The 27,241-nt window shown below is 39.3% G+C and overlaps 1 protein-coding gene across 4 annotated transcripts; it reads right to left on the minus strand.

The window, feature by feature from the left end:
• Nucleotides 1-564: 564 nt before the first annotated feature.
• On the minus strand, nt 565-27,241 carry LOC123015808 (ecdysone-inducible protein E75). 4 transcript variants are annotated; one of them, XM_044415784.1, is made up of 5 exons: nt 26,862-27,241; nt 9,402-9,490; nt 5,796-5,940; nt 3,377-3,618; nt 565-3,214 (listed from the first exon to the last, which is right to left on the minus strand). In XM_044415784.1, exons 1-5 carry the CDS (start codon nt 27,007-27,009, stop codon nt 1,463-1,465), a joined length of 2,376 nt encoding a protein of 791 aa, XP_044271719.1. In that variant the 5' UTR covers nt 27,010-27,241; the 3' UTR covers nt 565-1,462. The 4 variants fall into 4 exon arrangements, with proteins under 4 accessions (XP_044271719.1, XP_044271720.1, XP_044271721.1 ...); XM_044415785.1 differs by lacking the exon at nt 26,862-27,241 and adding an exon at nt 18,940-19,244; XM_044415786.1 differs by lacking the exon at nt 26,862-27,241 and adding an exon at nt 9,676-10,001.

The raw sequence follows: 27,241 nt of genomic DNA on the forward strand, positions 1-27,241 counted from the left end.
CAAAATTAAACACTGACTGACTTTTTTTTCTTAGCAAAACTAAAACTAAATCTATGTTCCAAATAATATTTTTACGTGTGTTGCAATATGTTAATGTCTTGACATTAGAAAGTTTGGACTGTTATTTTTTTCAGGTTGTAGAAGATAACCCGTTGCAGCGTGCGGAGCAATTTTTGCACGTGTATGGTGACCTTTATTGAATTTTTGTCTGATTTATTAGCAATTGAAAAATAGTTTGTCGCGTTGATAACCTTGTTCGTTGACATTAAATAGTCACCACTAGACCTTGATAATAAAGATGTTCTAGTGATTGATTCCGATGTGTTTGCTTATTATTTCCGTAACCTTCAATTGTTTTTATCAGTTTTGCGTCTCTCTGTTTATTGCATGAGGTTGTCTGTATTTTTTTGTTTCTACCGTGTATACACAGCTAGTCCACGCGTCAAGTACATGGAACCAAGGCCAAGGTTGTCGAATTGTTTAAACACATTATCGTCATATTTAGCTTTTATTGGGTGATGACAAATTGGAGGGGAAGGATTTTTGTGAATTGAAACAAGCAGATAATATCACCAAGACATGGTTTATTCTGACAGCCTCAACAAGCTACCAATTTACAAAATTACATAGACAATCATCAGATGAACATTGATCGATGGATCGCGGTTGAGGGCAGAACTAACTTGTCCAAACGAACGAACTCGATTCCGGAGACTTTGAGTAGAAGATGCGACGTCGGATTTTAGTGGTTAGTACGAAATAGGAGCGTCGTCATCTTCTTCAGTCGATCTGCCGGAGTCGGTCGAAATGATGCGAATGGCGGTGATACTACAACACGCATGATGGTGGTGAAGATGATCGTGATACGATTACAAAATAACGATGAGTCTCTTTACAAACTGAGATACATAACACGAAACTTATGCACAATTATGTCCTACCAAGAAAATTATCACATATACATATAATAGATATTACTAGGTTTTATTTTTAAAATGATATTGTAATTATTATAAATCTATCATAGGATTGGTGCTGATGCCAGTTTCATAACTATGTTTTTATTTCATAAATATTCATTTACATTAGCCATTAAATTAGTGATTGTTTAAATCTGAAATCTTATATAATAGAAAGGTCGCCGGAGCAGCGCGCCGGGGTTGGTCCACTATATACAAATCGCGCGCTGCTTCGGCCATGGCGGAAGTAATTACATGAGAACATGAGAATCGGCCCTTCGGCCCAACCATCCTAAACTACAACATAAAACTGTTCACACATCAACAACACATCGATTATACAGAGACAGATAATAGATAGCTAGTGCGATTATAAATTATTTGGTTTGTAATACAATCAAGTGGCACCTTTCACTCTTGTTACCATCAGGTGGCTTACAGTCCTCACCTGGAAGGCGCACACTCCACTTTGTACTAAACTCGGTCTCGATACGGACGAAATTTTAAACCTCCAACGTGACAACCTTCATCGGTCTCGGCGACGGGGACGGCGACTTTTTGGATAGGTTGAGAGGCTGCTGCGAGTCGGCGATATCAACCTGCAACTCCACGATCTTCATCGGTGAGCTGGGAGGCGCCGGCGACGTCGAGTGCGGCGACTGCAGGTACATTCTGTTGTACTCTTGCGGCGAACTGCATTGCTGCTGATGACGCCCCGTCGTGGTGATCACACTTGTGGCCCAAGCTGGTTGCAACAGCCCGTTGTTGACTTTGTAAGGACACGAGGTTGGTGCAGCCGTCACCATCGGGGACGCTGCTCCCACCGGATGCTCGTCCCTCATTATGTAATTGTGAATTATGTCCGTTCTTTTCATCTGCTCTGCCGTCATCCTCGGCCCTTCCATTAGCGACTTGGCCAACGTCGAGTGGGTGCTCGACAATGACGACTGTTGCTGCTGCTGCTGCTGCTGGACCTGGGGCTGAGGTGACATGACGATTGCTGGTTCGGCCTCGGCTGAATCTTTATTACGCAACGCTCGGAATTTCTTATGGGGTTTGTAAGCTTCATCCATTAGTAAATTCGTGTCGTAGAGTGGAGGAGCCTGGAGGACGCGTTTCAACACCGGCATTTCTTCGACGATGTGATTTTCTTCCATAGAGGATCGAGGACTCGAACATAGAGATGTAGGAGCGCTGTGTTTGTCGACTTTTTCGGTACCTGATTCGATACCGGAGTCGCTCGGCGAGTCCAATTTGCGGAATCTGGGGTGAGTATGGGGTCTCGCGACTGGGGTTATCGTGAGGCCGTTGTGGATTAGATGTGACGTTGCTGCGAGTTCGTCGTCACCTGAAGAAGTTGAGCCGGAGTTGGCTCGATGCCGGTGAGGGCAAAGACCACCGGAAAGAGTCGCAGCCAAGAGAGGAGCGTTGGTTACGTTCGAACTGACATGATGTTGCCCTAGTTGATGGTAATCATTCAAGGAGGTGATTTCTGATGAGCACATCGACTCGGTACTTGACACTGAGCCGAGAGGGCTCTTAGCTTCATCCATTGTTACGTCTGAAGAGGACGACCATGATGAAGCGGTCGGACTTTTACTGCTACTTTCTTCTTCCATCGGTGTATTCCATAATTGTTGATGCTGTTGTTGCATCATTTGTTGTTGTTCAGTCATTTTGAAAGCTAGGAGCTTTTCAGAGTGTAACGTGTTTAAAGTACGGAGATCTGGGACTTTCTTCATGAGTTCGTCAATGATGTGCGTTTGGCCGTGGTGGTTTTGATTGACGACCATTTGTAATGCAGCTTTTAACTTATTTTGCATTTTTTCGATGAGTTCGGTGTTCCTCAAGCCGGGCCTGTCTGGTGCGATAACAACGACCGAACAAAACAGTCCAATTTCGGCGTCTGATAGACGCAAAGCGTTCATTCTTTCGGCAAAGTCAAACATCGAGTCCATCAAAAATCGAGCATTTGAACTATTATGAATAGAGTCACGTTTTAACACTTGTCCATTTAAACAGATCATACTAGAAGTCTGCGTATCGAACATGCACGCGAGACGCACAAGCAACACTTCGAAAACGCCGGCCTTCAATAACGTTACTTGATCGTCTTGAGCCAACAGCGAGAAGCCTGGGATGCGTTTCGCAAATTCGACGACGCCACGAATTGCCGGCGAGAACCTCTTCGAGAAGTCTTGTAAAAGCTCCTGCTGGCCGGTCAACGGCTGCGGATTTGGATTCAACGGACACGCCTGGAACAAAACGTCACCGGTCAAAATCGAAAGGAAACGAGGGATGATGAGGGACAGGAAAACCTTGAACGTTTCCGCTTGTCCCTTGCGTGCAAGGTCGCCCGGTCTGGCAATGCACACAACACATTCACACAAAGACGAAAAAAATTTCAAAACACTCACCAGTGTCGGAGGACATGCCGTGTAGGAGGGCTGTTCTCTGGCCCGAGCCAACATTGGCTCGACTTTTTCTCGAGTAAAGTCGCATGTGTCAATGTGCGCTCTGACAACGGTCGCCAATAGACGCTGCTCGTCCTCAAGTTCGGCGGCGACCGCCTTCTCCAGAGAACGCGAATTCGAACTTTGCTGCATCGCTGCTAAAATCCGGGCTTTCTCCCTTTTCGGAACGCGCCCAAATCTTACAGCTGCAATAAAACAACCACCGTTAAATAAACACAAAACACCCTTAGGAATAAAATTAATATAAAAAAAAAGAACCAGGTGCCCGACGCGTGCCAGCTGCTCTACATCTGTCGGCCGTTACCCCGGAGAAAGTTCTATTACGAATAGAACGCGCGAGAGAAATTTGCTTTCACGAGGATGAAAGTGTTGTAGCTCAATCGTAAAAAGAAAGTATCCGACAACAAAACACACAACAATGCCCAAAAATCCGAAATTTTGCAAAATATGTTACTTTGATGACATGACACATACGTGCGTTATGGTACTCGACGACTCCGTTAAGTATCCCCTTGAGTATGGGTAACTCTTCACCCATCTTGCACCGTTGATTACCACTTTCACCCATCACATGTGCACTACGATAGCCTGTCGTCGGGCTGCTAGTCGCTCGAGCTGGCATTCCCAACTTCCAGCGTATTTTTGCGCGTATATGATAGGAGTGTCGCCTTCACGTATGAGATACTACGAAATCGTGGCGCGAACGAATGCCAGGCGTGGAACGGCACGGCACCCACGGTTGCGACTCCCCTCTCGTCGTTGCCCCTCTACTACGACGGCTTCCCCTCCATCACCCTTGAACTTGAGCGCGCCGCGAATCTGTAGCGGTGCTCCACGTTGCGCGCGAGCGTCGTAGAGTCAAGGTCGCACGACGTCGAAGTTTAGTTCGTGGCGCCTCACCCAGAGGGCGACACCGAACAATACACACGCCGCGAACAAAAAATCCACACAACGGGGAAAATTCTAAACCGACGCGGGTATTGATGGTTGCCTAACTGACTTCTTCTCCAAAAATTTTTCCTTATTTATCTAAAATGTCATGCATGCTTTTTTAAAACTTCCGGCATATTTACTACATCATTTACTATCTCTAGATAACAAAATAACGAAATAAAACGGTTTACATTAATTAATATTTATCTAATTTACCCAATTCACTTGAAGAATAATAATAGGAAAGTCAGCCAAAACATAAGGATAAGTACCTATATTTTTATTCAGAAACATAAATGAACAAATGACTTTTGTTTTAGGTATTATGATAATACATAACAATATGTATGTATTATGCAATTTGTACATTTTTATCTTACTATGACTGTTTTTACAATTCTTCGAACTCATGGATCCTCGTTTGCTTATTTTCATTTCAAATCAATATAATATAATCAATGTCTTAAAATAAATTTAACTTAAATACTATAGCACTATCAAATTAGGTCTAAATAAAAAGGTGTTTTCATAAAGTATGTACAAACCTTATGTAGAAATAAACTGACTTCTCTAAAATTTTTCCATAATTTTTCATGATTAATATTTTATTAATATTTAAAGGGTTACTTAAAACTGCATTTTACTATAACAGCGAAGTTGTAGAATAGTTATTTTTTGGGTTAAAATTTGAATAATCTTTAGTAGTAGTAAATGGGAAAAAATGGTAAAAGCACAGTTTGCTACAGATAAACCACGTAATTCGTTTTTGGGTATTGTTGTCGCAATAATAAATTAGGTGAAAAGTGTTTTTATGTTTGTGTTGATTCTAATGTTTGTGAAATTTTGCATGAAATTTTGCAAGTTCCAGTTTTTGTTACGTCGATGCTGGGAGAAAAACGAGAGTTGCACCGAAGTCAATGTTCGCACTCTCCGCAAATAAATTTCTCCCAGCAAAAAGCCATTAGCAATTTCTAATAATTCTTACGAAATCGAAAACTTTCTATCGCACGTCATAGGAAGTAAACAAGTAGCAAAGACGATGACATCCACGGTTAGTTAATTTCGGTTAATTTTCATCTAAAATTTGATTAAACTTTTCCCCCTAGTGTAATTTCGCAAAAGTGTAGTTGTGCAAAATCGGATGGTTGAATGGAGTAAAAGTGGTAGGGCAGCACGTTTGTGAATAGCCTTAACATGGATGCTGAATTGTGTAATTGTTGCAATATCTCAGTAACGGGCAGTAACTTTCAAAAAATAATAACCGCAGGGGTCGATACTGTCAACCGCGTTTGAGGTGTTGGGTCGTTCACCTTTTGCAGAGCGGAGCTGTGAACTTTCTCGTGGCGCTGCTGTTACAAATTCGCGAACGGTTCGGGTCGTTCACCCCGAGACCTGGATGACCTATATACGGACGTAATGCAAAACTTACCGTCCCGACTCATCCCAACGGCGATGCACTTTTTCAGCCTGCAGTACTGGCAGCGGTTCCTGTTGATGCGTAAGATGGAACACTGCTGGTTCTTCGTGCACGGCCTATACTGGATCTTCTGCTGGATGCTGCGTCGGAAGAATCCCTGCAACCGTTTCTTAGTGATTTTATCGGAACTTTGGGGTGTTTTGGATGCGAAGGACTCGGTATAACAATTCAACACAGCCATGTCAGTCGGCCACCATTGTTTATTATTATTATTGTTTCGAAGGGGTGCACAGAGTCACCGATCCACGCGACACGAAATTCTACGGAGCACTGAGCCCAAAGCCCGAGAGTTCGCCACACTTAACCAGCTGACCCAGTTGCCGGTTGTTCACCCGCCGAAGTGTTCGCGAGGCCAGTTCACCGCGTGAAAGTGAGAGTTCGCCTTCTCCCTCTTCGCCAGCGAGCGTTCAACGGGTGTGAGCGAGACCGACGCCGAATCTTTCGTCACCGGTGTCGGTGGCCTCGCGCGCTAAAGAGTTCACTAGAATAAATCGCAACAAACAAATTTTTCTCGAGTGATTGTTTTTTTCATTCGAAACGATACGACGATTTTCGAGCCCGTGTGCTAATTGACACCCGCCCCGGATCATTTTTACTGAGAATTTCGACTCCGGGCCGTTCATTGAACCGACTGGCTCCGGTCAAAGACTTTTTACCTACACCACGGCGACGATGGCCCAAATATGGCTTTCGAGAATATTTCGCTGACGTCACACACTATCACTGTTACGTCACCGCGGGGACGGCCCGCTTCATGCGCTACCTCAACAACATGTAACGTTACAATTCCAAGTCAACGAACCGACGGCCACGAACCCATCATCCAGCCGCGGACAAAGACTCCATCGACCCGAGGACAATCACCTCCGACGCAACCCCCAACACCCCTTATTTACCCCCAAAATCGCAAAAACATCCACTTCTTTTTTTTGAAGAGGGAACCTGGCTTACGAGAAAATAAACACATTTAAACTTTAACAAATCTCAATTGACACCCTTTCTTACAATTCCTTTACTAAGATCAAATAAATATATTTCACAAAAGATGAACTAAAAAATAAACAAACTGAAAATAAACAAACAGTTACTTTAAAAAAACACCAAACTAAATGATATTTTATGCAAGAACATTACTTTCAAAATAACCTATTTTTCAAGTACGTTTGCTTAGTCGAGGATAAAAAAATGAATCAAATAACTCGAGAAGGAATTCTCCAAAAATATTTGATCCAGCCAATTCTACATATGCAAAAAAGCAAATGTAAAAAAAAATGTTTTACTAAAATTTGCAAAAATGAATAAAAAGATTGGTAGAACACATTAATTTTGCAATTCGCAATTTATTTAGTGTAAAACGCAAAGTGCAAAGTTGTAAAAAACTTTGGTAGAACAAGTCCCAGATTCAAACTTTATCAATGTATCAAATAAGTAATTACAAATTTTGAAGTTTTCAATTTTTGCCGGTGATTTAAAAAATCTTAATTGTTAATTTATTATCATTTATCCAGAAAGAAAACCATTTAACCATTTTTCAGTTTACTTATTAATTGATGTTCAATTTCAAAAATATTTATTTGCTTTTTTTCTCTACTTCACTGCTAAAGCTTTTTACAAAATATTTATTTGCAATAAACAAAATAAAATCCACACGCAAAAGAACCGAAAAAAAAAACGTAAACCAGACCCCCCCCTCAAAGATTCTAGGAATTATTTTCCATATTTTCAGTTCATTGTTAATTACCTTAAAATTTAGAAATTGTTACATTCTTTAAAAAAAATATATAGAAATATTAATTGAGAAATTCACCAAATATATCAAAAAATTTAAATAATAATTGTTCTATATTATTGTTGCTTTCGCCCCATATTTACTATTATTAAATAAATTCCAAAAATTGCTTTAATTTGATTATGAATTCTTGTGTTATTCCTCATTTCCGTCGCGCATTATCCGGCGGCGATAACCTTATTCCGGGCGCAGTATGACAAAGCTCAGGTCGAAAAATATTGTAGTGGTCAGTGACTCCGAGCCGGCATTAAAAATCAGTCATCACCCACGATATAAGGTCACTCGGGTGCATTGAACTCGAAACTAGGCTGAAAAATCCCTCAAAATTTCCTATTCGTCATCGTAATATCGAAACATTTACGGTATTATGATCGGTGTTATCGTTTCTCGGAGAGAAAGGTGGAGCAGCTCAAAAAAATTTCGTCGAATCCTCCCTCGTCAGTGGTATACTATATTTACAATTACATCTCTCACTAACAGGTCAACGTTCGCGAATCTAGGTTGTCGTACTTTACAACAATTAGCGGGGCAGAAGAGGGAAGTTGCATCAGAGTCGGCGAACGCGCGATAACGGTGACGTTGTGGCGCATGCGTCGCAGACCTGGTGGAGCGAGTTCAACGGCCCTAAATGTTACGTATGATATTATGGATGCATCGGAGTTCACTATTTGGGACGAACTGGCGTTAACCTCGATTTTTTATTGGCGACTGGAAAAATCTCGTTTTCTAGAAGTTTCGGTTACAATAACTTCCGAAACTGATAAAAATGCTCCAATTTATTTATTTTACGCCTTGATAACGACTGTTTCCCGTAATTAACGTCAGGATTATACAATGTAAAACATCATAATATTTTTATTTGTTATCAAGCTATGTTTATGTGAATGGATCGGGCAACTACCTCTTGTGCGAAACCACCAGGTCCCGTTATCGAAGTCTATAATTCCGCGAGAGAGCGCCAGGTTGCGTTCTTTTCAAATCCGGCGGTCATTCAACTATTTGCCACCTCAAAGCAGCAGAATTATTTTCCATCAAAAATGGATTCCATCGACCAACTGCTTCGAAGGGTCTCAAACAAAGCCCCGGATATCGAAAAAAAAAAAAACCCTTCCATTACGGACCTCAATTTCGCCATATCACAAAAAAAGGGTTAAAAAATCTGCCGCCGCCGCAATTCAGGTAAAAAAGGCCTCCACATCTGCTGTTTAGGTCGCGGAAGCGTTCTTTTTTTCGCCACCGAAACGTGTGGAAGAAGAAAGTAAAAGCGCAGGTGTTGAGCGGGTTGAAACCGTCCAACCTTGAACTGTCAACCAAGTTCATCAAACCTCTATGAGGCGGAGCGGAAGAAGAGGTGCGATCGTGTCGAATGGAAACGTACTAAGATTTTTTCGGCGAAATTATAGCTTCGGATAATTAGGACCTTGATTTTTTCGGTTTGCGGTGGCGGCGAAGGTCGATCGCCTACTTAAAAGCAAGCAGTCAGTCCCCGTCCCCCTCGTTCGTGCCGCGTTTATAACGATCCAAGAATGCGCGTGCACCGGACATTGACATTACAACAACCGACCTTCAACCTTCTTTTTGCGCCACAAAAGCCCAGGTAACAATACAAAGAAGGGTCGGTTGGGGGTGAAATGTGTGGTCGAATAAATATTTGCACGATGTTTGTGAATTTTTGGCCGAGGTTATTTCCTTGTTGCTGTCAAGGATAATTGTCGCGGAATTATACCGAGTCCTTTTCTTTGATTTGTAGGTTTTTCCTCAATCCTTACCTTGCATCCTTCGCAGGAGTGGACTCCGTAGTGGAATCCGGAGGCTTTGTCGCCACATACACGGCACAAAACAGTGGTGCCATCGAATTCTGTAAATAAAAATAAAAATTTAGTTTCGATGAAAGCAAGGACTTTCTCTCTCGACGCTCCTCGTGTCGCAACATGATATTACGTATGACGACGAGTGAGTGCGAGAGAAAGGTGAAAGTAGGAGATATAACACATCGACTGCATCGTCGTTATGCAATGAAAGTATGAAATTTTGCGAAAGTACCTAAATTAAGAGCGGGTTCACGATGGTTCGTCATGGTATTATTATTATCCGTGGTAGATTCCGGCAATTGTCCACTGCTATCCGGTGATAAAATCATATTGGTTCAGTTTAGAGTCACACAGTATAAAACCAAAAGCACAGCCACATCAGCACGTTAAACAATTGAAAAAATCACACTCGCGTACAAGAAGGTGCATCAGCTGCAAGAGCTGCCTAAGAACTGGTGAGAGTGAAAGTCCCGGTACCGACTGGGCCTCGTCGACTCCTGCGTATAGTAAATATTGTCCGTACTACCTGAAGGGCGACGGGCGATTCTCGACCAAAGAAACGGGGGAACGGACGTTTTAGCAGCAACGTAGCCGCGAACTTGCGGGTTCATCGTATTTTGAAGTTGGAGGTCACTGACAACAATGCCGACGCCGACCAATCGACGTTCACCAGGTGTTCGGCGATTGGTCGGACGCAGCACCGAAGCACCACCTCTTCGAGATGGAGGGGCTCACGGTCGAGGAAGGAAGTTCAATGGCCTGAACCTTGACTGAATTACCCAGACAAGCGTGCAGCTCGGCGGCCAAGGCCGTGCTCAGAACAACGATCATACTAGTTCGCGCTCACTCTCGCGCGCCTCATCGAAACTGATAGAATCCTTTCACTTGGACGCGATTTCGGACGCCCAAAGGCAACAAACGCCAAGGGACTCGAAAACCCGAAAATGCCCGTAAATCGCGCAAGGATCATTTAAATTGCAAATAAGCATTCTGACGACATCCACGCTGTCGGTGCTAATCGAGATGATTAATGTGTTTATGCGATCATGGCCCCAAATATTTAGTACTTCGTGGAAATAGCCAAAGTGCCATGCCGCTCACGATTAGGGCCAATAATGGAAGGGACTTTGGATTTTTATTAGTTTATTACGAGCCGACTGACTTTTCGTGAAAGTATACTTTTCGGTCCAATAAACGCGTCATAAATAAATAAATATTAAGAGTTTGTGACGTTGAAAAGGGTTACGAATGGTTTTTATGGCAATTATATTTGCGATGGCCATCGAGTTTAAGAATGTTGACGACGGGTGGGGAAGGTCACTAAACTACTTCAGGGTGCATCGAACACAAATCTTTCCTGTGTGCGTCTAACCTTGGCAACGATCAAAATGACCAAAATGCTTTTAAATCAGGCGTTCAAGGCCCCACACAGGTGTTAACAACCTCTTGTATTTTCGATTATGACGTGCCTCGACTATAAATATGTATTAGTTTGGTGTCGTTCGTGATTTTTGATGAAAAAATTGATTTTTGGGCGAGGATGAGTCCGCCATTCTATTCTCCTCGATGGCCTGTTGGTTCTTAAGCAAGAGGTTGCTCCGGGCCACTGACCTATAGCAAAACGCGTTCGCGACTTTGTTCGAGAATATTCGCGTCTTTCCGAGGTCATCCAGAGTCACTTACCCCACTGGTACAGAAACATGGCAATCAGAAAAGTGAGTTGTTCTGCTTAGCAGTCATCGTCGTCATGACCGGAAAAATTCGCATCAAATCGAGAGAGAAAGAAACAAAAATGGAATGGCCCACAAAGCACAAAAGTATTTCGTCATCGCTGATGCTCTTGGGCCACGGTCAGTCGGCGACCCAGGAAAAAAAGCACCACCGACTGACATTGAACTGGACGATGGCTTCTTCTTGGTCACCGAGCGCCCACCGTGTATTCGCCTTGAAAACAAGATTTCGTGGCCGAGTACCATTGCTACAATAATGGCAAAAGGGCATCGACACTTCACTGCCACCGTGACAATTCTTTGTTAGCCGCTAAATTTTCACGCTGGAAGACACCGGAACGAAAAGCTCGTGATTTGTGGGTCATTATTGGTGTGTTGCACCCCCAACTAGCAACCTTCTTGGAAAAATTCAATCAGCAATGCACGCAACGTAGGAGTTCCAGTTCAGCAACCCTTTTTGCGCGATCTGGATCAACGCTAGCCCGCATCGGATTGTCTTGACCACCATCTGCAAGGGTAAATGCACTTGCCATTTGCGGCGTGCGTCCATCGAACTCGTGCACCGTTAGGTTTACCTCCAGTGGCAATCTGGCGCGATCTGCTCCGCCATTGTGTGTATGTATGTATGTATGTGTGTGTGTCTATGCCATGGATGCAACGACCTGGCGAGCGATGAACTCGCGACTGCAACTCGTCCATTTTTCCCTTCTCGAAGCACCGCGACGCCATCTTAAAAAAATCCAAGAGATGGTGCAATGACCATCGACTCCGTGTGCATACATGCAAATAACAAAAAGCAACGAGAACGAGTTGCGTAATGGTGCGCGTGGCAATTGAGCAGAGCCAGTGCCCTCTTAGCGGGTCACTAACCCACTGCCTGTTTAGTTAGCCACTATTTACTTTACTATTTCATGCCACCACACGACGATCGAGGTGACTCTACCTTTCGCTAAATATGTAACATTTTAATTCGACGTGTATCAATTTGTTTAATTCATAAAAAAAAACTTTCGCGTTGGATCAGCACAACGTTTATTATTGTTATTGTTTTTGTTGCTTTTGCAGCATTATCACAACAACTATTTATTGTTAGATGATAGTGCGACGTGCAATCGAGGTTAGTCACACTATAAAATAGACGGCGAGTTCGACCCCATTCGCGGTTACGAACCTCGAGTAACCTCTTTAAATTTCGCATTAAGCAGTGTGTCATCTCTTCTGTAACCGTTTGACCATATTATTCAATAAAGTTCAATAACTCCAGCGCCACAAAAATACCAACAAATAACTAAATTATCACACCCATTGATAAATACCCATCTAATATGTAATTTCAAAACACTTTTCTTCTTATTAAAATTAATCATCTATGTGTATGTTTTATTAAAATCTTTCCTTTTATAACAAGTTTTGTTGAAATTAATATATTAATATTAATATAAAGTATCAAATGACAAATTATTATTATTCAATCACATATTTTCAATTAAATGAATGTTTTGCAATATGTGATAGCAAAATATAATGTACTAAAACTATGTGAAATTTAGATAGTTTAGTACTAATTCGAATTTCATTATGAGATACAATTTTAAGAATAAGATAAATATTAATGAATCATTATAATTTCATATGTAACTGATTAAAAAACACTTTTTATTAATTAAGTGTAAACACTCTGTTGATTTATACAAAATTTCAATTTCTTCTAGTTATCCATTGTTTTAATTTCGCGTAAAGTTGGTTATGGAAAACAAAAGTCAAAATTGTCATTGTTCCACAACAAAAGTATAGAGTTCATTGATACCTGTCCACTCGGTGAACGGTAAGGTTGGCAACCTTGTAGCATATTCTGCGAGACGAGTGTTTCTGACATTTTTCAATAACTTTTTTTACAAACCTGACAATATTTAGAAGAAAAGAAGACGATGAAATGATGGAAAAAATTAGTCGTATGAGAAAATCGGAGCACAATAGTTACCTAATAGTTTTCAGATCAATTAAAAAATATTTACTCTTTAACTTTAAAATAATGTTATGACCTTAAATAAAGCCTCTTTTTAACTTAATAGGTATTTATTTTTCTTGGACCTCATAATTTCTCAATTTTAGTTTTAATAAATCGATAAAATATATGTTTTCGCTATTAGCTATTAAAACCAACGGTCATTTTACACTATCCTTTTTTATTTTTAGTTTATTTTATTTTGCAAAATTTTGGAAAACACATTATACCTATTTATTCTTTTTTCAAAAAAATAAAGACGTAAACCTTATTCATTGGAAAAATACTTTATGGTTGAAGTTGACTACTACAATAAAAACATATTAGCGCAATAATTTCACAACTTCTATTTAAAACATTTTATGCAAATCTATGTATGTATCAGAAATCTTATTTCGATCAATAAAACTTTCTTAGGTCTCGTATTATTTTCCAATCATGAAAATTATATTTTTATACTATCCCCAAATGTAATTAAACCAAAACTCTCCCAAGAATTGACGCAATTACATCAAAGAGATGAATGAAACACATGTTTGTTTCGAATGACAGGGAATAGCATTTGTGACATATGAATCGTTAAAAAAACGCCCCTTTTTAATTTTCGCCAATAAAATCCCACAATAAAAAAAACTCGCGTGCGCCACCTTTCGGCAAGAGCGCTGTACCTCTGGTTACCGTCCGCGTCCGCTAGATGGCAACCGACGCATTCACCATGCCAATTCGAAAACAGTTTCAGTGTCACGGTCGTGATCCGAGGCGTCGATGACCGATAAACCACGAAACAAACAAACTCTAATCAACTTACAACCAATTCGAATAATAGAAATAAAAAATCGCAAAAATATTGAAAAAAATTAATTCGTCTGACCTGGTGGAAACACTTGAATTTTTGGCGGTTTGTTCGTCATGTCGTCTTCTGGGGGTTGCTTGCAACGCGGGTTGCTTACAGAGGTGGACTGAGTCGAAAGGAGCGGTCGCGCCGGGGTTGTTAGTCTGGTAACGTGGGCGTCGGGACGCGCGCAAGCCCGATTTACACCTGTGGAATGTGGTCGTCGCGTTCACGTGTGTTTGGAGGATTCGGACACTGAAAGGCCTTATCTCTGAGGTGTTATATTTGGAGAGAAAAAATGACTCCTTGATTATCTCGATCTGATAGGACGCGGGGCTAATGACCCAAAAACGTGTCAAAGACACGCTTTATCTCTTGCATATTTACCCAAAAAAAATCCTATTATTTATTTTGCGAATTGCGATTCATGGTAAACATTTGCGAAATAGTGTGGGTGATTAAATTAAAAATAGGATATTTTCGGAATCGCGTTGAGACCAACGTGACCACGTGATTTCGGTATGACGTTAATGGCCGTCATTGTACAATCCTACGTCACGGTAACTATTATTAATGGTTTGCTAAAGCCATTTGTTTTGTTCCTGGCGGTGATGTGTCTTTTTCCGAATTAAAATATCATTCACATGGACGAAACAATCGAACAGTTATTTTGCTCGTCACGTAATCCAGTAGTCCTGGCAAGTTCAACAAACAATAAAATTATTTGTACTCCCCACTTGATGCTATTATTACTACGGAACGTCTTGTTTATTAAACAAAATGTGTAAAAAGGGGTGTTTGTAAATATGACTTAACCTCTAACGAAGTAATAAACCATCGAAGGCCTTGGTGCTATTGTGGCGTCCCACTTTCATCATTTGGTCAACGACCGGACTCAATATTAGGACTTGCGTTAAATATCCACTCACCTTCGTACGAAATATTTGCATGCATATCAAAGATTTGAGCAGGTAGCGCGACTAATTTCTCTCGTGTGTTTGAATTTTTGTTCGTGAGAGAGACAAGTAAAGTAAGTGGTAAGAGAGTGAGAGAGTAGAATATGACCAGATAATGAATTGCCTAATTTACCAGAGGTTAACGCTCTACCGTGATCTGTTTTTTTTCACCTCATACAATCAGAAGAGAAATTGTTCGCAAACTTAGTGACCACTCTATATAAAGCTGATTTGACCGCTATGCAGGTCATAGAACTGTGAGTATTGGGGTCGCAGTGGAGCACTCTCGATTTGTTACGTCAGAAGGCAAAATCTAGTGCTATTTTTTGCAAAATGAACTCATTTTTGATGCTCACTATTGGAACAAGCGAGGCAATCATTGAACGGTTAGTAGTTAATGCCAACGACCGAGCTAGATACAAGGTTTTTCAATAAATCATTCAATTGCATAAACGAAAGAACTAAATGACCTATATTGGTATCGTGGTGAACGACCGACCCTCATCTTTCGACAAAAACGCCCGGAAAAAACTCAAACGGCCGAGTCACCAACTTTCACCTTTTCACAATATTTCTTTTTCAATTTGAAAAATTATTTCGACACCTGACACGCTTAGTTTTGGCCAAATTGCAAAATAAAATCACATAATTAGCAGCGCGCGCGTTTCGCCATTTGCCCCCTTATCCCGAAAAATCAAAAGCGAGCATTATATCATCGGCGTGCATCGAAAGTAATGCAATGCAGTCAGTCGAGTCGATAGTGAGAGTGTTCGACCATCTTTTACGACCGGACTTTCTCCCAAAACTTTCACTTTTTCGAGTATCTTATTATAAACCAGTCTTGGTGCGTTTTCCCCATGTTGGAAAAATTACATGATCGTTTTTTCGGGGTGACGATGGCCATTCACCTTGACTACATTACAATAATGTGGGACAGGCGAATCTAGCCTCGTTCGTTTCCAAGTTTCACGTTTTGCGCCTACGAGAGGTCTTACGGTACGAAATTCAGGTCATCGTGTACCCCATACGAGACTAGTTCATTGATCCCTTATACACTCGGGGTCGACGATGTAATCTCACCGCGGGTGCTCAGAAAGATCGCGAATGCCGCTTTTATCGAGGTCAACCCGTTCCACGACCGAGACTAGGGCATTGCCTTCTTGTTTTTGAGGTCACCAACAACGTATATACACATTTATACAAATATATTGCCGCTCGAAGAGACCATGGAGCACTTGCACGAACATCTTTCAACAAAAAGACTGTTTATCAAACGAAAATAGACCAAACTTGACACAAAAATCGACAATTATGACATGTGCTTTTTACAGACGCTTTCTCCCAGTAGAAATTTACACAACGAAAGTAAAACCTCATTTTTTTTAAGAATAACTTTAAATAGTTTACAGGACTGATATCATTAAATCATTCATTATAATTTGCCTAAAATTTAGTTATAGTTTTAGAGCAGCAAGAAAATAGCAATTTATCAAAGTGTCTTGTTTATAATCTGTAAACTACTAAAATAAAATAAAAATAAAGGACTCAACTCTGTAGACCAAGCCTGACCTCTTGTGACCTAAAATGCCAAACATTGTCCCTATTTATTTAATAATTTTTAACATACTCGTAATTGTTACAGAATCGCCAAAAATCATTTCAAAAGGCCTCCCTATCATGTCGGAAATAAGTAAATGTAAACGTTTAATAAATCATAGGTTGTATTTTTTCATTCATCAATCAAGTTTTTAAAACTGAATAAAAAACGCTTGGTTTTATACTTATATTGTTCCCCTTGTATACTGTTTACGACAATCAATAAGCGCTAAGCGCCAGGATGCACAAATTACATTAGATAAAAAATCAGATTCAATGACCTACATCGGCTAGCATATGGAAAATATTTCCTGATTTAAAAAAGCTAAACAATGTAACTACTTGTTTGCTTATTACAACCTTTTTAATTGACAGATCACTATTTATTTATACACTGACTGAATTAGAACAAAAAAAAAATGCTTCTACCTACACAGAATAACAGACATAATAAACACCAATTGTTTTTTAAATGATTATTTAGGTAAGGTGAATCTGACAAAATATAGCAAAACACTGAAAATAGAGTTGCTAAAAGTATGGATACCGCTGAATAAAAAAATGCCCATTCTCTTAACATTTTGATCGATTGTTCACAAAATTTGTTCAACGTATTCTTCATTGCCACGAAATAAAGATTTGAACATCTTTTACAGAATAAAAATAACCTATTTTTACAAATTTTACAGGTTCCTAAATCTTAGAGCTGGCGCAAAAATAAATATTTTAGTGAAAAAAATTATAACATAGAGATAGAGGATTAAATGCACTTGATATGTTTCAGAATTCTTACCGTATAGCAGTGACATCCTAGAAACCAATTTTGAAAAAAAAATCAAGTTATTGGAATATTTTTGGGGGGGTTTTTGGGGTTTCCACTGCATGGTTCTGGTCACATAATATGAGTACAAAAGTAAAACTGTATTTAATGAAATGAAGATTTATAAGTGACAAGCCTACAGACTCATGATAACATGATAAGTTTCTGCAAGTTCAAATTTGTTTAGGTTGTAAATATACAGAGTGACTATAAGACGCGATTTTTGACGTAACACTAATAATAATGTACAATAAAATTAATGTACTGTGAAAGGTATCACAAGTGGAAGTTACTGTTCAAAACTTGTGCCCTATTTTTGTCCGACTTGTCCTTCAGTCTAATACATATAATTTTTCTTATAATCCCTCAGGAAAAATTTAAAAAGTAATAATTTCTGTTGATATCCCAGTTTCGCCATTAAATCTAACAGCATATTTTTCCGTTTCTATAGAGAAGGTAAAATTATTACCTCCCTGGGAGATAATTGGCCACTTTCCGTTTTGAAATTAGGGTCGTAAGAAAAAATTATTATTCCACTCCGACAAATTGTCGAGCTACTCCATACTACCTAAATGTAGTTATGAAATACTTATTGTTGCCTGATTTTCCAACAAATTAATTGTTAAAAGGGGGTTAGTGTTAATAGTGCTTTGTTTCGTCGAGTCGAAAGTGATGGAAAGTGATGCGTTTGTTGTATCAAGTGGAGCATCTAACAAGTAAAAGTGTGGAGAAAGTTTCAAGAACCATTTGGTACGCATCCCAGCACTCCCCGTCGAATTTTCGTTCAAATCGTTTCACTTTCAGTCTCCAATTTGTAATTTCTTTAAAATATCGAGCCATCGTCTTGAATTTACGAAATTGCGAAACCTGACACACATTGCGTACTTTCCGAGTGCATAACACAGCGTTTGGAAAAGTGTTTTGTTGGGTTGGGGTTCAGGTAACCTATTTAGCGGCGTGGAGCGTTGAACTCTCATATTCGAGGTTAGCATTTGGTAGGCGGGGAGGGAGATGAAACGCAACGTTCATTGGTTAAACCTAGGCACATGTGCTGTTTTCGCATTCAACCTCTAGTTTAATTTCATCTTGCCCCAGATTCGAGCGACCGACGTAGAAAGGTGAACGAACTAGCCTCGTCACAGGGCGCCGTCGACCTCGATATCCTCCCGTATGGAGGCAACGGGTTCACCCGTCGACGGCGGCCCCCGGCGCCGAGGCTCGAATCGCTGACACGGATCTTTAAACCTCGGGCTGTTTGTGGAATTAAAAGTGAGTGCTCGAGACAAGGACGCCACCAGCGAAAGACAGAGAACGGACGACGAGTGGAAGGCCGAGGGGCAATGAACTAGTCTCGAAGTGGGGTGCCGTTGCCCTAGATACCGACCGAAAAGTGAAAATGAAACGACCAAAACGCACCCTGCGACGAGACTACCGCAACAGGGAAAAGTGCAACATTACCACCGGGACAATTTTGGCAAACGCATCTATCACAGCTAATTATATCGATAAAGATAGGTTAGTTACGACGCTGAAATGTCAAATGGCGATTCTAATTACCTGCCAGGACCCGGCCCAAGAGATTCTCGCTGTCGGCGGCCTGTGGGGGCTGGATGATGGGATCGGAGTCCATGTCTTCTTGGCCCGCTGTGGCACAAGTGGTCTCTTTGAAGTCGTTGACGGTCATTTTTGCCAAATCACTTTTGCATAGCCACACGTTTTTTTTTTCTCGAACGGACACTATCTTTACTCAATTTTGATGATTGAAAATTTTAGCGAACTGGAAAAGCTCTCGCGACGCTGCTGACTTCGCGCAACTGAATAGCGAGAGTGTTTCTGTGAGCGCCAGCCAGAACTTCTTGCTGGTGTTGACCCACTAACTGATTTCGCCTGCTGACGCCGGTCAGCGCACTCTCTGTTGTCAACTCACCGGTTATGTTCTTCTCCTGGTTTTGGTACAAGAAAAGAATCGCAAATTGTAACAAACTTTCGCCTTTACACGGTTTTTCCACGTTTTTTTAGGGCGAACGATAGGAACAGTTTTTTAAGTTCTAGCCAAAGGCTCATCTGTGATGCAAAGAAGTTACATGACAAAGAAATCGGTATTTTTGTGTCACTTCACTGTTTAATGTGTTACGTAAAACTTTGAAAGAATCCGTCAATAATAAATTATCATATAATCCCACAACAGAACGACTTTTTTGCTACTAACTCTCAGAAAGTTTCAAACAAATAACTCCAAATAAAATTAAATCCACTACAAGCATTTTGTTAAATAGTAGTGTCAACGTCTTGATAGTAATTTAAAAATTTTAAATACATATCTGTTTGGGCTTTTTATACACATATAAGTCTCACTACTTTATTTATTGAATTAAAAAATAAAATTAAAAAAATACAAATTTTCATATTTTTTAAAGTAGCACAAACTTCGTCTTGTGAATATAAATATTATGTAAAAATAAACCAAATGTTTATTTTATTTTCAGTCAAATCTTATACGATAACAATTTGCTTAATCAAATTTTAAAACAACAAAACTTTATCCCCGATTCTACTCTGATGAATGATAAACTTCTGTACCTTGTTAGAATACAAAAATTTTTGGCAATCTTAGCACCCCTCAAAACAACTCTTCTTTCCATGGTCTGTTTTTAAAAAAACACAACATTTTTTTTACAATTTTACAACATTAGGGAAAAATTTTGATTAAACTAGAAAAACCTTAACTGATGTGATAATTCAAGCTACTTTCTGATAGAACTAATAATAATCAATTTTACTTAGAGTAATATTAGGAGTAATGTTCCTAATTGAGCTAGAATTTGATTATTTTCTTTGTTTTAAAACAACAAAATTTATTTAGACACCAGTGAGAAGATGGCAAATTTTATACAGAGAGTTTTATTTATTTGTATATGCAGCAATGTAGCTATACTAAGTACATTCTTGTTGGGTTTTAAATTGTATTTATTTTGCATTTGACGTGTTTTTTATACACAGTGCTATTAAAAAAGTCCCTATATTTCAAGTTGGAACGAGCAAAAATCGAAGATAAAGCAGTGTTCTGACCGATAGCAATTTGTGCAAATAGCACTTTGATCAATTTTAATCGAACTATCAGGTACCAAATACTTTTTTATGACTACAATCGACTTGAATAGTTAGAAAAATATTGTGTTTATTGTAGGTAAAATATGTTTGTTGTAAACACAAAATGCATCGGTTGGGCAACATTATTATTTTCTAGAACATTATAGCAGCAACAACAAATTATATTTATCTACATAGCATCTACACAAAAACATTCGCCAAAAAAGTTAAATTTCCCATTCATAATTGTTAATAATGTTTTAATCGTTTGTTCAACTTTCATGATTTTAGCCAAAGTAAAACCGAACGTTAGAATGTGAAATTGCAAGTTTCACACGCATTCACTCTCTCTTTCTTATTAAGATTTAAATTATTGTTGTGGTCTATTTCTATTTTACTTGTATTCATCTAGCAATAGTTTTTTTTTGTTTTCATTTGGTGCTATAATTTTTCGTCTGATTAATTTCCTATCACAACTGGCGGTTCAATAAAACAACTCGTCATTAAAAATACCCCACAGGGATGTATCATCCCCTAAATTCCCACTGACTGAGTCAACCACTTAGGGAAAATGTGATTCATCCACAACATTTTGAAAATCCTGTTGCGTAAGCATCGGAAAAATAAGAAAGCTGACGCAACACCGTGCTAAAATAGCTCGGCTCACGATGGAGTAAACAGAAATTTTCAAATAAGGGTGAAAACGAAAGGAAAGGTTCAGCGTTCGACATGTGTGTCAGTTCAGTTTCCATCATACTCTTTATTACAAAAATATAATGACCTCAATTTTTGAGGTTAAATCATTGGTGGTCATCGACCCGAGATACAATCGTGTTGCTGCTCTTATCGTTACAGATATAGCCTTATCATCTCAAGGTTTCTTCTGTTTATTTATCAATAGAATCCTCCCAGTGGCGTTGGGTTTTTGCCTTCCTAAATCATTTAAGTCATCATTTTTGCCAAAAGTTTTTGTTTTATTTATTGTAAAACGCCTTAAAAGGCACGCCATGTCCATGAGAAAGTCAAACGTCATAGTTTTACCTCGGACCCGGTTAGAGTTTCTTGAACCGAGTTCCAAAACTAGGCCGATGTAATCTACTGAAAGTGGCGCGACCGACATATACCGACTTCCAACGTGTCGAAAAGAGACGAAACATTTCGATTGTATCACGCGATAAAAGTGACAGTGAAAAATAATGAATTAATAGAACTGCTACAGGCCATTGAGAGGTTAACGACACCGATACCTTATTCCAGAAGCCTATAATAGAGATACCAGTGGATGTAACATAAGAAAAAAACACCGATATCCACTTTCGCTTTTCGGCAGAAGAAAGCGATAATAAAGCTAGTAAACCATCTCCAACAGACCGATTCTAACGATCTCACTATCATTAGAATCTGGTCTTAGACTCAAGTCATCAAACAGGTGATCGTTAAAATGAAAAACATTACAGCGAAATTCTCTCCGAAAAAGATGCGTAACGCAATTAATCAAAAGAGAAAAAAATTAGATAGTAGGCGTTGGGACCGGATTTCCCGGGAAAATCGGGGTGAAAACCCTCAGCGACCACGTGCTACCTCCCCGCGACTTTTGAAGGCCAAGTGCAGGCTTCATCGATTGCTTCCACGGGGAAAATGCGCATGAACCGCTCTAGTTTTCACATTTGACGAAAGATGGAGCATTCGGGGTACATTTACGAGTTCACCCTAAACCTTTAAATCCCGACAATCATCCACCAAACGTCAAATATAAAAATATTACATTTCCATGTTTTTTTTTCATTTTTTTTTAGAAAAGGAAACGCCCCCGATTATTGCATACACACATAAAATTTCATTAATCTATCGATTGCAAAATGCAACGCGTCGGGGGTCGAAATGGACGGACGGGGTTGTAGTCTCCATGACAACACCCCACTGGTGGCATCCAGACGGTTATGCACCGGCCGTCGACTCTTATACCAACACTACGGATGGGGAGGAACACCCCAGACAGGTAAGGGTAGTCAAGAGAAATAATAGAACGGAATGAGGGGGCGGAGGCGGCGAAAATCAGACGTTACATCGCCCAGAAAATTCGACGGTTTTTTACGCAATGCAGAATCGAGAGTAAACTTGTTAAATTCAGCGGAAATGGCGGAAAAGACAAACAAAACACTTGCACCCGTTTTCTATTTCATTTTTACTGTTACGAAAACAGCGTAAATATTTACCGGGACGCTAAATATGTCTAACACCATTTTCGAATTACTGATAATAAGAAAAAGAAATGAACCGCTACGTAACTCTTAATCGAAATAAATGTCAACAGTTCAACAACAAAGAATACATTATTTGAAACATTACTATTTACACAGCGTAGTCCAGAAGCATATCTATCAAGATTTTTTGCTAGACAAAGAGTTTTTAGAAGAATTGTGTTATTGATAAGAACAACAACTGTGATTTTTGTCGTAACAACGAAACAAAATAGTGAATATAAGTTATAAAAAAGCACAAGTTTTAAATTAAAAGAAATAATTTAATTTGCTAGAAGTTGTCAAATAATGTTAAAATGTTTTTTCCTATTCGTCTTGAAGACGTTTGAAATGTGCATGTTAGTACGTTTTGCTTAAAAAGAACACCTTTTTGTAATATGTATTTGAAATTCAAGCAGACTTTTGCGCTCTTCCATCTAAGATTTGTTCGACTGAACTGTTGAATTTGTATGCATGTAATTTTGAAAATCAGAAATTAATAGTGGGTGGTCCTTAAAACATGAACATTGCCCACATTTTCCATATTACATATTTTTAAAACAATTCCTAAACTCCTATTCACCCACTTAAGTCATTTTTTTTATTTTAAATATATCCGATTTATGCATAATGTGTAAAAAGTACAAAAAATTGTAGTAACCACATAAATATTGGAGGTCCTTTACAAAAAATTGATCTAATTTCCCAATTTGGGAGTGTTTTTCTGAAAAAAAAAGGTCTGGTAAATTTTTCACATCTTCGTCTCATCTCTCACATTATAGCAAGAAAACTCTTATTTTTAGGCAATTTTCGACCCTAAAAATATTGTGAAAATAGTGGGGTAAGGTCGTTTAAAAACACAATAGATAATAATTTTATTACTTTACAACTCCTATTAACTTTACTTAAATTCAAAAGATGTTATTGGTGTAATTTGTGTAGACGTTAAAAGGTAATTCGTCCACAATAGAGTCCTAATAATATTTTGAATAAATTAAAGTCTTACACTTTCGTTGCCTGCTTTTGAAATTCTGATTTATGGGTTTATTGGTATTACGCGGTCTATGCCTCAAATAACGATCCATTATGGAATATTATGAGACTTATTTGCAGTTTCTAGAATGAATGAAGCCGAATTCCGTTCAGCAGTGTAAAGACTGTACTCATGATAATGGAAGAGTCAAGGCTGCATCGATGATACACTTGTTGGAAGAAACAAGTTACAGAGTGACTCATAAATCGGGTTACTGTCTCGCATCGATCCGACGCACCGATGCACTCATTCCTCCCGATACCGAAAACCTCGTCACCGCCGCCGCCATTTCCCTCAAATAATTGAAAGTGAGTGAAAAGAAGGCGAGTTCAGTGGCACCGGCAGCGATCGGTTAATGGGGGCATGTGCTCAGAAATCTCTATGTAAAGGTTTCAGACGAGTTATACGAAGGGTAGCAGAGCATTCGACGCCAGGTCCCTGACCTCATTTAGCCTCGCCCCGCGCGCGCTTGCATTCCGCCTCTGCATTGTCGGGGTTGTTCGATTCGGTCGTGTCTCGCTCACACCTCACCCCATCTAATGTCTGGCAGCATTTGCACTTGTGCCAAACCCAAACGTAAAAAAATTAACGCGAGATGAAGCGGTTTAAGGAGAGAGCGAGACGACAAGGGACACATCCCTAAGACTTGCCCGCCGCTGGGCCAAGGTTAATGGCACGAGTTCACCCCGATGTGGCAACGACGAGATCAAATTTAGAGCTCGGCCACTCTACATCCGTCAAGATGTCGCCTCTTTCTTTCTTACACAAGCGCTACGAGCACTTTCCGTTTCGGAAAAACAGATTTTCAGCCCTCGCGTTGGAAAAACAAACGAAAAAACGACATCGGTGCAAGTTGTTTTGAATTTATCGCAGCACAAACAACAAAAAGGACGAGTTGTCTAGACACACGATTTGTGTGAACAAAATTCTAATTATATCAAAAAATCAATTAAAAAAACCATCGAGTAACGCAAATTTCTATGGCAAATCAAAACTTTTGTAAATAATTTTGTTACAAATACTTAAAATACCTACAGTTTTTGCGGACAAATCGTTGCTCGGCTTTGCCTCGTCCAGAATAGGAAATGAATCCGCAAAAACGTTTTACGTATGTGTAAGAAACATCATTTTTTATTAAGGCTGCCAAAAACACATTCACACCTCTTTTTTTATGATTAATGGCATCCGAGAAAAAATTTCTCTAAAATATTGAGCGTCGAATTTTAATCACCATAGTAACCAGATTGTCTTTTTTTGTAACAAGTACTAGTACCAAAAATGGCTACTTTGAGCCTGAAAATGACTCAAATAAGTCCGTAAAATAGCTATTTTTGGAAGCGTATACAAAAAAAGGTTTTGTCAGTGACTTCTACTCATGTCTTTCAGAATGCAATTGAGATAATAAGTGTTACTTTCTAATGTTCATTTTATATCTATACCTACAGGGTAATTTTAATAATTATGCAAAAATTTTACGAGGTGATAGTTGATAGTACAGGTCTAAAAAAAGTCAATTTGTCTAATACTTTCTGAGAGGATATAACCTATATTTTACTGTCGAAAAATTCGTCAAAAAATGCAGTATGCAATACGAAGTTTGCAGCTTTTGAGTACTTTTACATTGGTAATAGTCAGTGACTTTTAAGGTAATAAAATGATATTCGGTGTTATCTTGGAAAAAAATTGACTTCTTTATAATTATTTTTAATGTGGGGATACGTACATTTTTCTGTTAAAACAATAAAGTAGATTTTAGAACTAAGCTCAAAGATCATATTTGTTTACAATTTTTGTTGATGAAGTTACGCGCCAAAGGAGAAAATTATTCGATGAGTAAAACCCTCTATATCTCAGAAAATATAAACATTCGGAATAAGTAAAATGAGTTATTTTCGTACCTGTTGTCCTCTATTAGCATTTCTTAAAATTTCTGCACAACCACTAAAATCACCCTGTATTTGTAATTTTGTTCCTATATATTTTTTTAAAAACGGATAAATCAGATGGTATTCAGTCACACTTTCAATTTTATTATAATGTAAAATTACTAACAAAATTAAACACTTTCTTTTCGAAAAGTTTTGAATATTGGTAGTTCCGTTCCCAAAATAGTAAACTTTATGCAAACGTTATTTTTATCCCCACCTAGAATAGGAAATAGGACTGGCGATCCTTGAACTTTCTGAATTCCACTTTAGTATAAATAAATTATTTACTCATATAAAAAACGTTTTGTTATTTCGAATTGTAAGTGGATTAGGGGTTCGCAATGTCACTCAGTCTGATGATACAGACTTGAGATAAGATAAATTGATAATTAATGTGTAAATAAATTGTTTGGTTAAAAAAATCCAAAGAAAATTCCACCACCCTCCCCTACTTTATCTTGAAGGCATATCTCCACTTCAGTTTCACCCCTCACTGATTTAATCTCCGAATTAAATTAAATTGTACTTGGGAGAAATAAAAATCGCACAATAGTTGCTGAAAGTTAGGCAACGCAGAATACGCAGGTGCAAAATTGGTAGACTAAGCAATTATAACATAACAATTAAAAACAAAGAATGCAATTAATAATTAGTTAGAAACGGTAATGTCGCGTGATAATTTTCATTTTATGGCTTGTTACCTTCTCGTGGTTACCGTCAGGTACGGTAATAATGAGGTGAAACATATTTATTTTTGTTAATTAATTAATAAATAAACAAAATAAAGGAAAGTAAAACTCGAGTATGAAATTTGATATAATTTGTTGGAGAAGACGCCAAGGCTTTGTTTAAATTTGTTGTAGGCCATCTATCTATAAATACAAGTTTGTAATTAAATGATATTTGCGGAGGTTGCCCTTAAAATCGCTTCCGTAACTTTGATCTAACTGTGTCATGTGGAGTAACCTTAATATGATGGTTGTTTTTTCAATGAGATGTAAGTTCGGCGCGTCCAGTTAGGAGTCAATGATTATTTAATGAAATTTACCTTCAGATAAGAGAGGCCTTGCCGGTCATAAAAATAATTGTCACGGTCAGGTTTGTTATATTTTGTCATCGCGACAGTTATCCAATGATAAGTGATAAATAGGCGCATGGTGGAACACCCTCGGGGGCGGCGTGACTCACCCAGGTCCGGTATGGAGCTGGAGGGCTCTTCCTGCGTCTTGGGCTTGGGTGGCGGCGGCGGCGGCGGCCGCATGCTGGACGTGGTGGAGGACACAATCGGGCGAAAGTCCTTCACGTCGGACTTGAACACGATGGTGGCGGTCTGCATGGTCACCCCCGTTACACCGGCATCACCACGAGGAGCCACCAAAGAGTTCGCGGGTCGAATGAAAGTGAAATTGAATGCAGTTGGCTAAGTGCTTGGGGCGCGCAAGCGCTGCACCCTAGACGCCCCACGGTCTGCCGTCTGGCACATGCACTTCTCCCCCGACGGGGTGAATTTGCGTTATTACGGACTTTCGGGTGGTTACACTGTCGCGTACACTGACACGACGGACGCG

The sequence above is a fragment of the Tribolium madens genome, unplaced genomic scaffold (genome assembly GCF_015345945.1).
Source record: "Tribolium madens isolate multiple individuals breed KSU strain unplaced genomic scaffold, Tmad_KSU_1.1 Scaffold_19;HRSCAF=116;Tcas5.2_LG9, whole genome shotgun sequence".
Classification (NCBI taxonomy): domain Eukaryota; kingdom Metazoa; phylum Arthropoda; class Insecta; order Coleoptera; family Tenebrionidae; genus Tribolium; species Tribolium madens.

Excerpts from the sequence above, each read along its gene's own strand:
- LOC123015808 (XM_044415784.1), bottom strand. The coding sequence starts at position 27,009 with ATGCAGACCGCCACCATCGTGTTCAAGTCCGACGTGAAGGACTTTCGC. Across the intron at positions 5,941-9,401 it reads ACTCCTGCGAAGGATGCAAG|GGATTCTTCCGACGCAGCAT; the intron begins GTAAGGATTGAG and ends AAACGGTTGCAG. Across the intron at positions 3,619-5,795 it reads CGTTGGGATGAGTCGGGACG|CTGTAAGATTTGGGCGCGTT; the intron begins GTAAGTTTTGCA and ends GTTTTATTGCAG.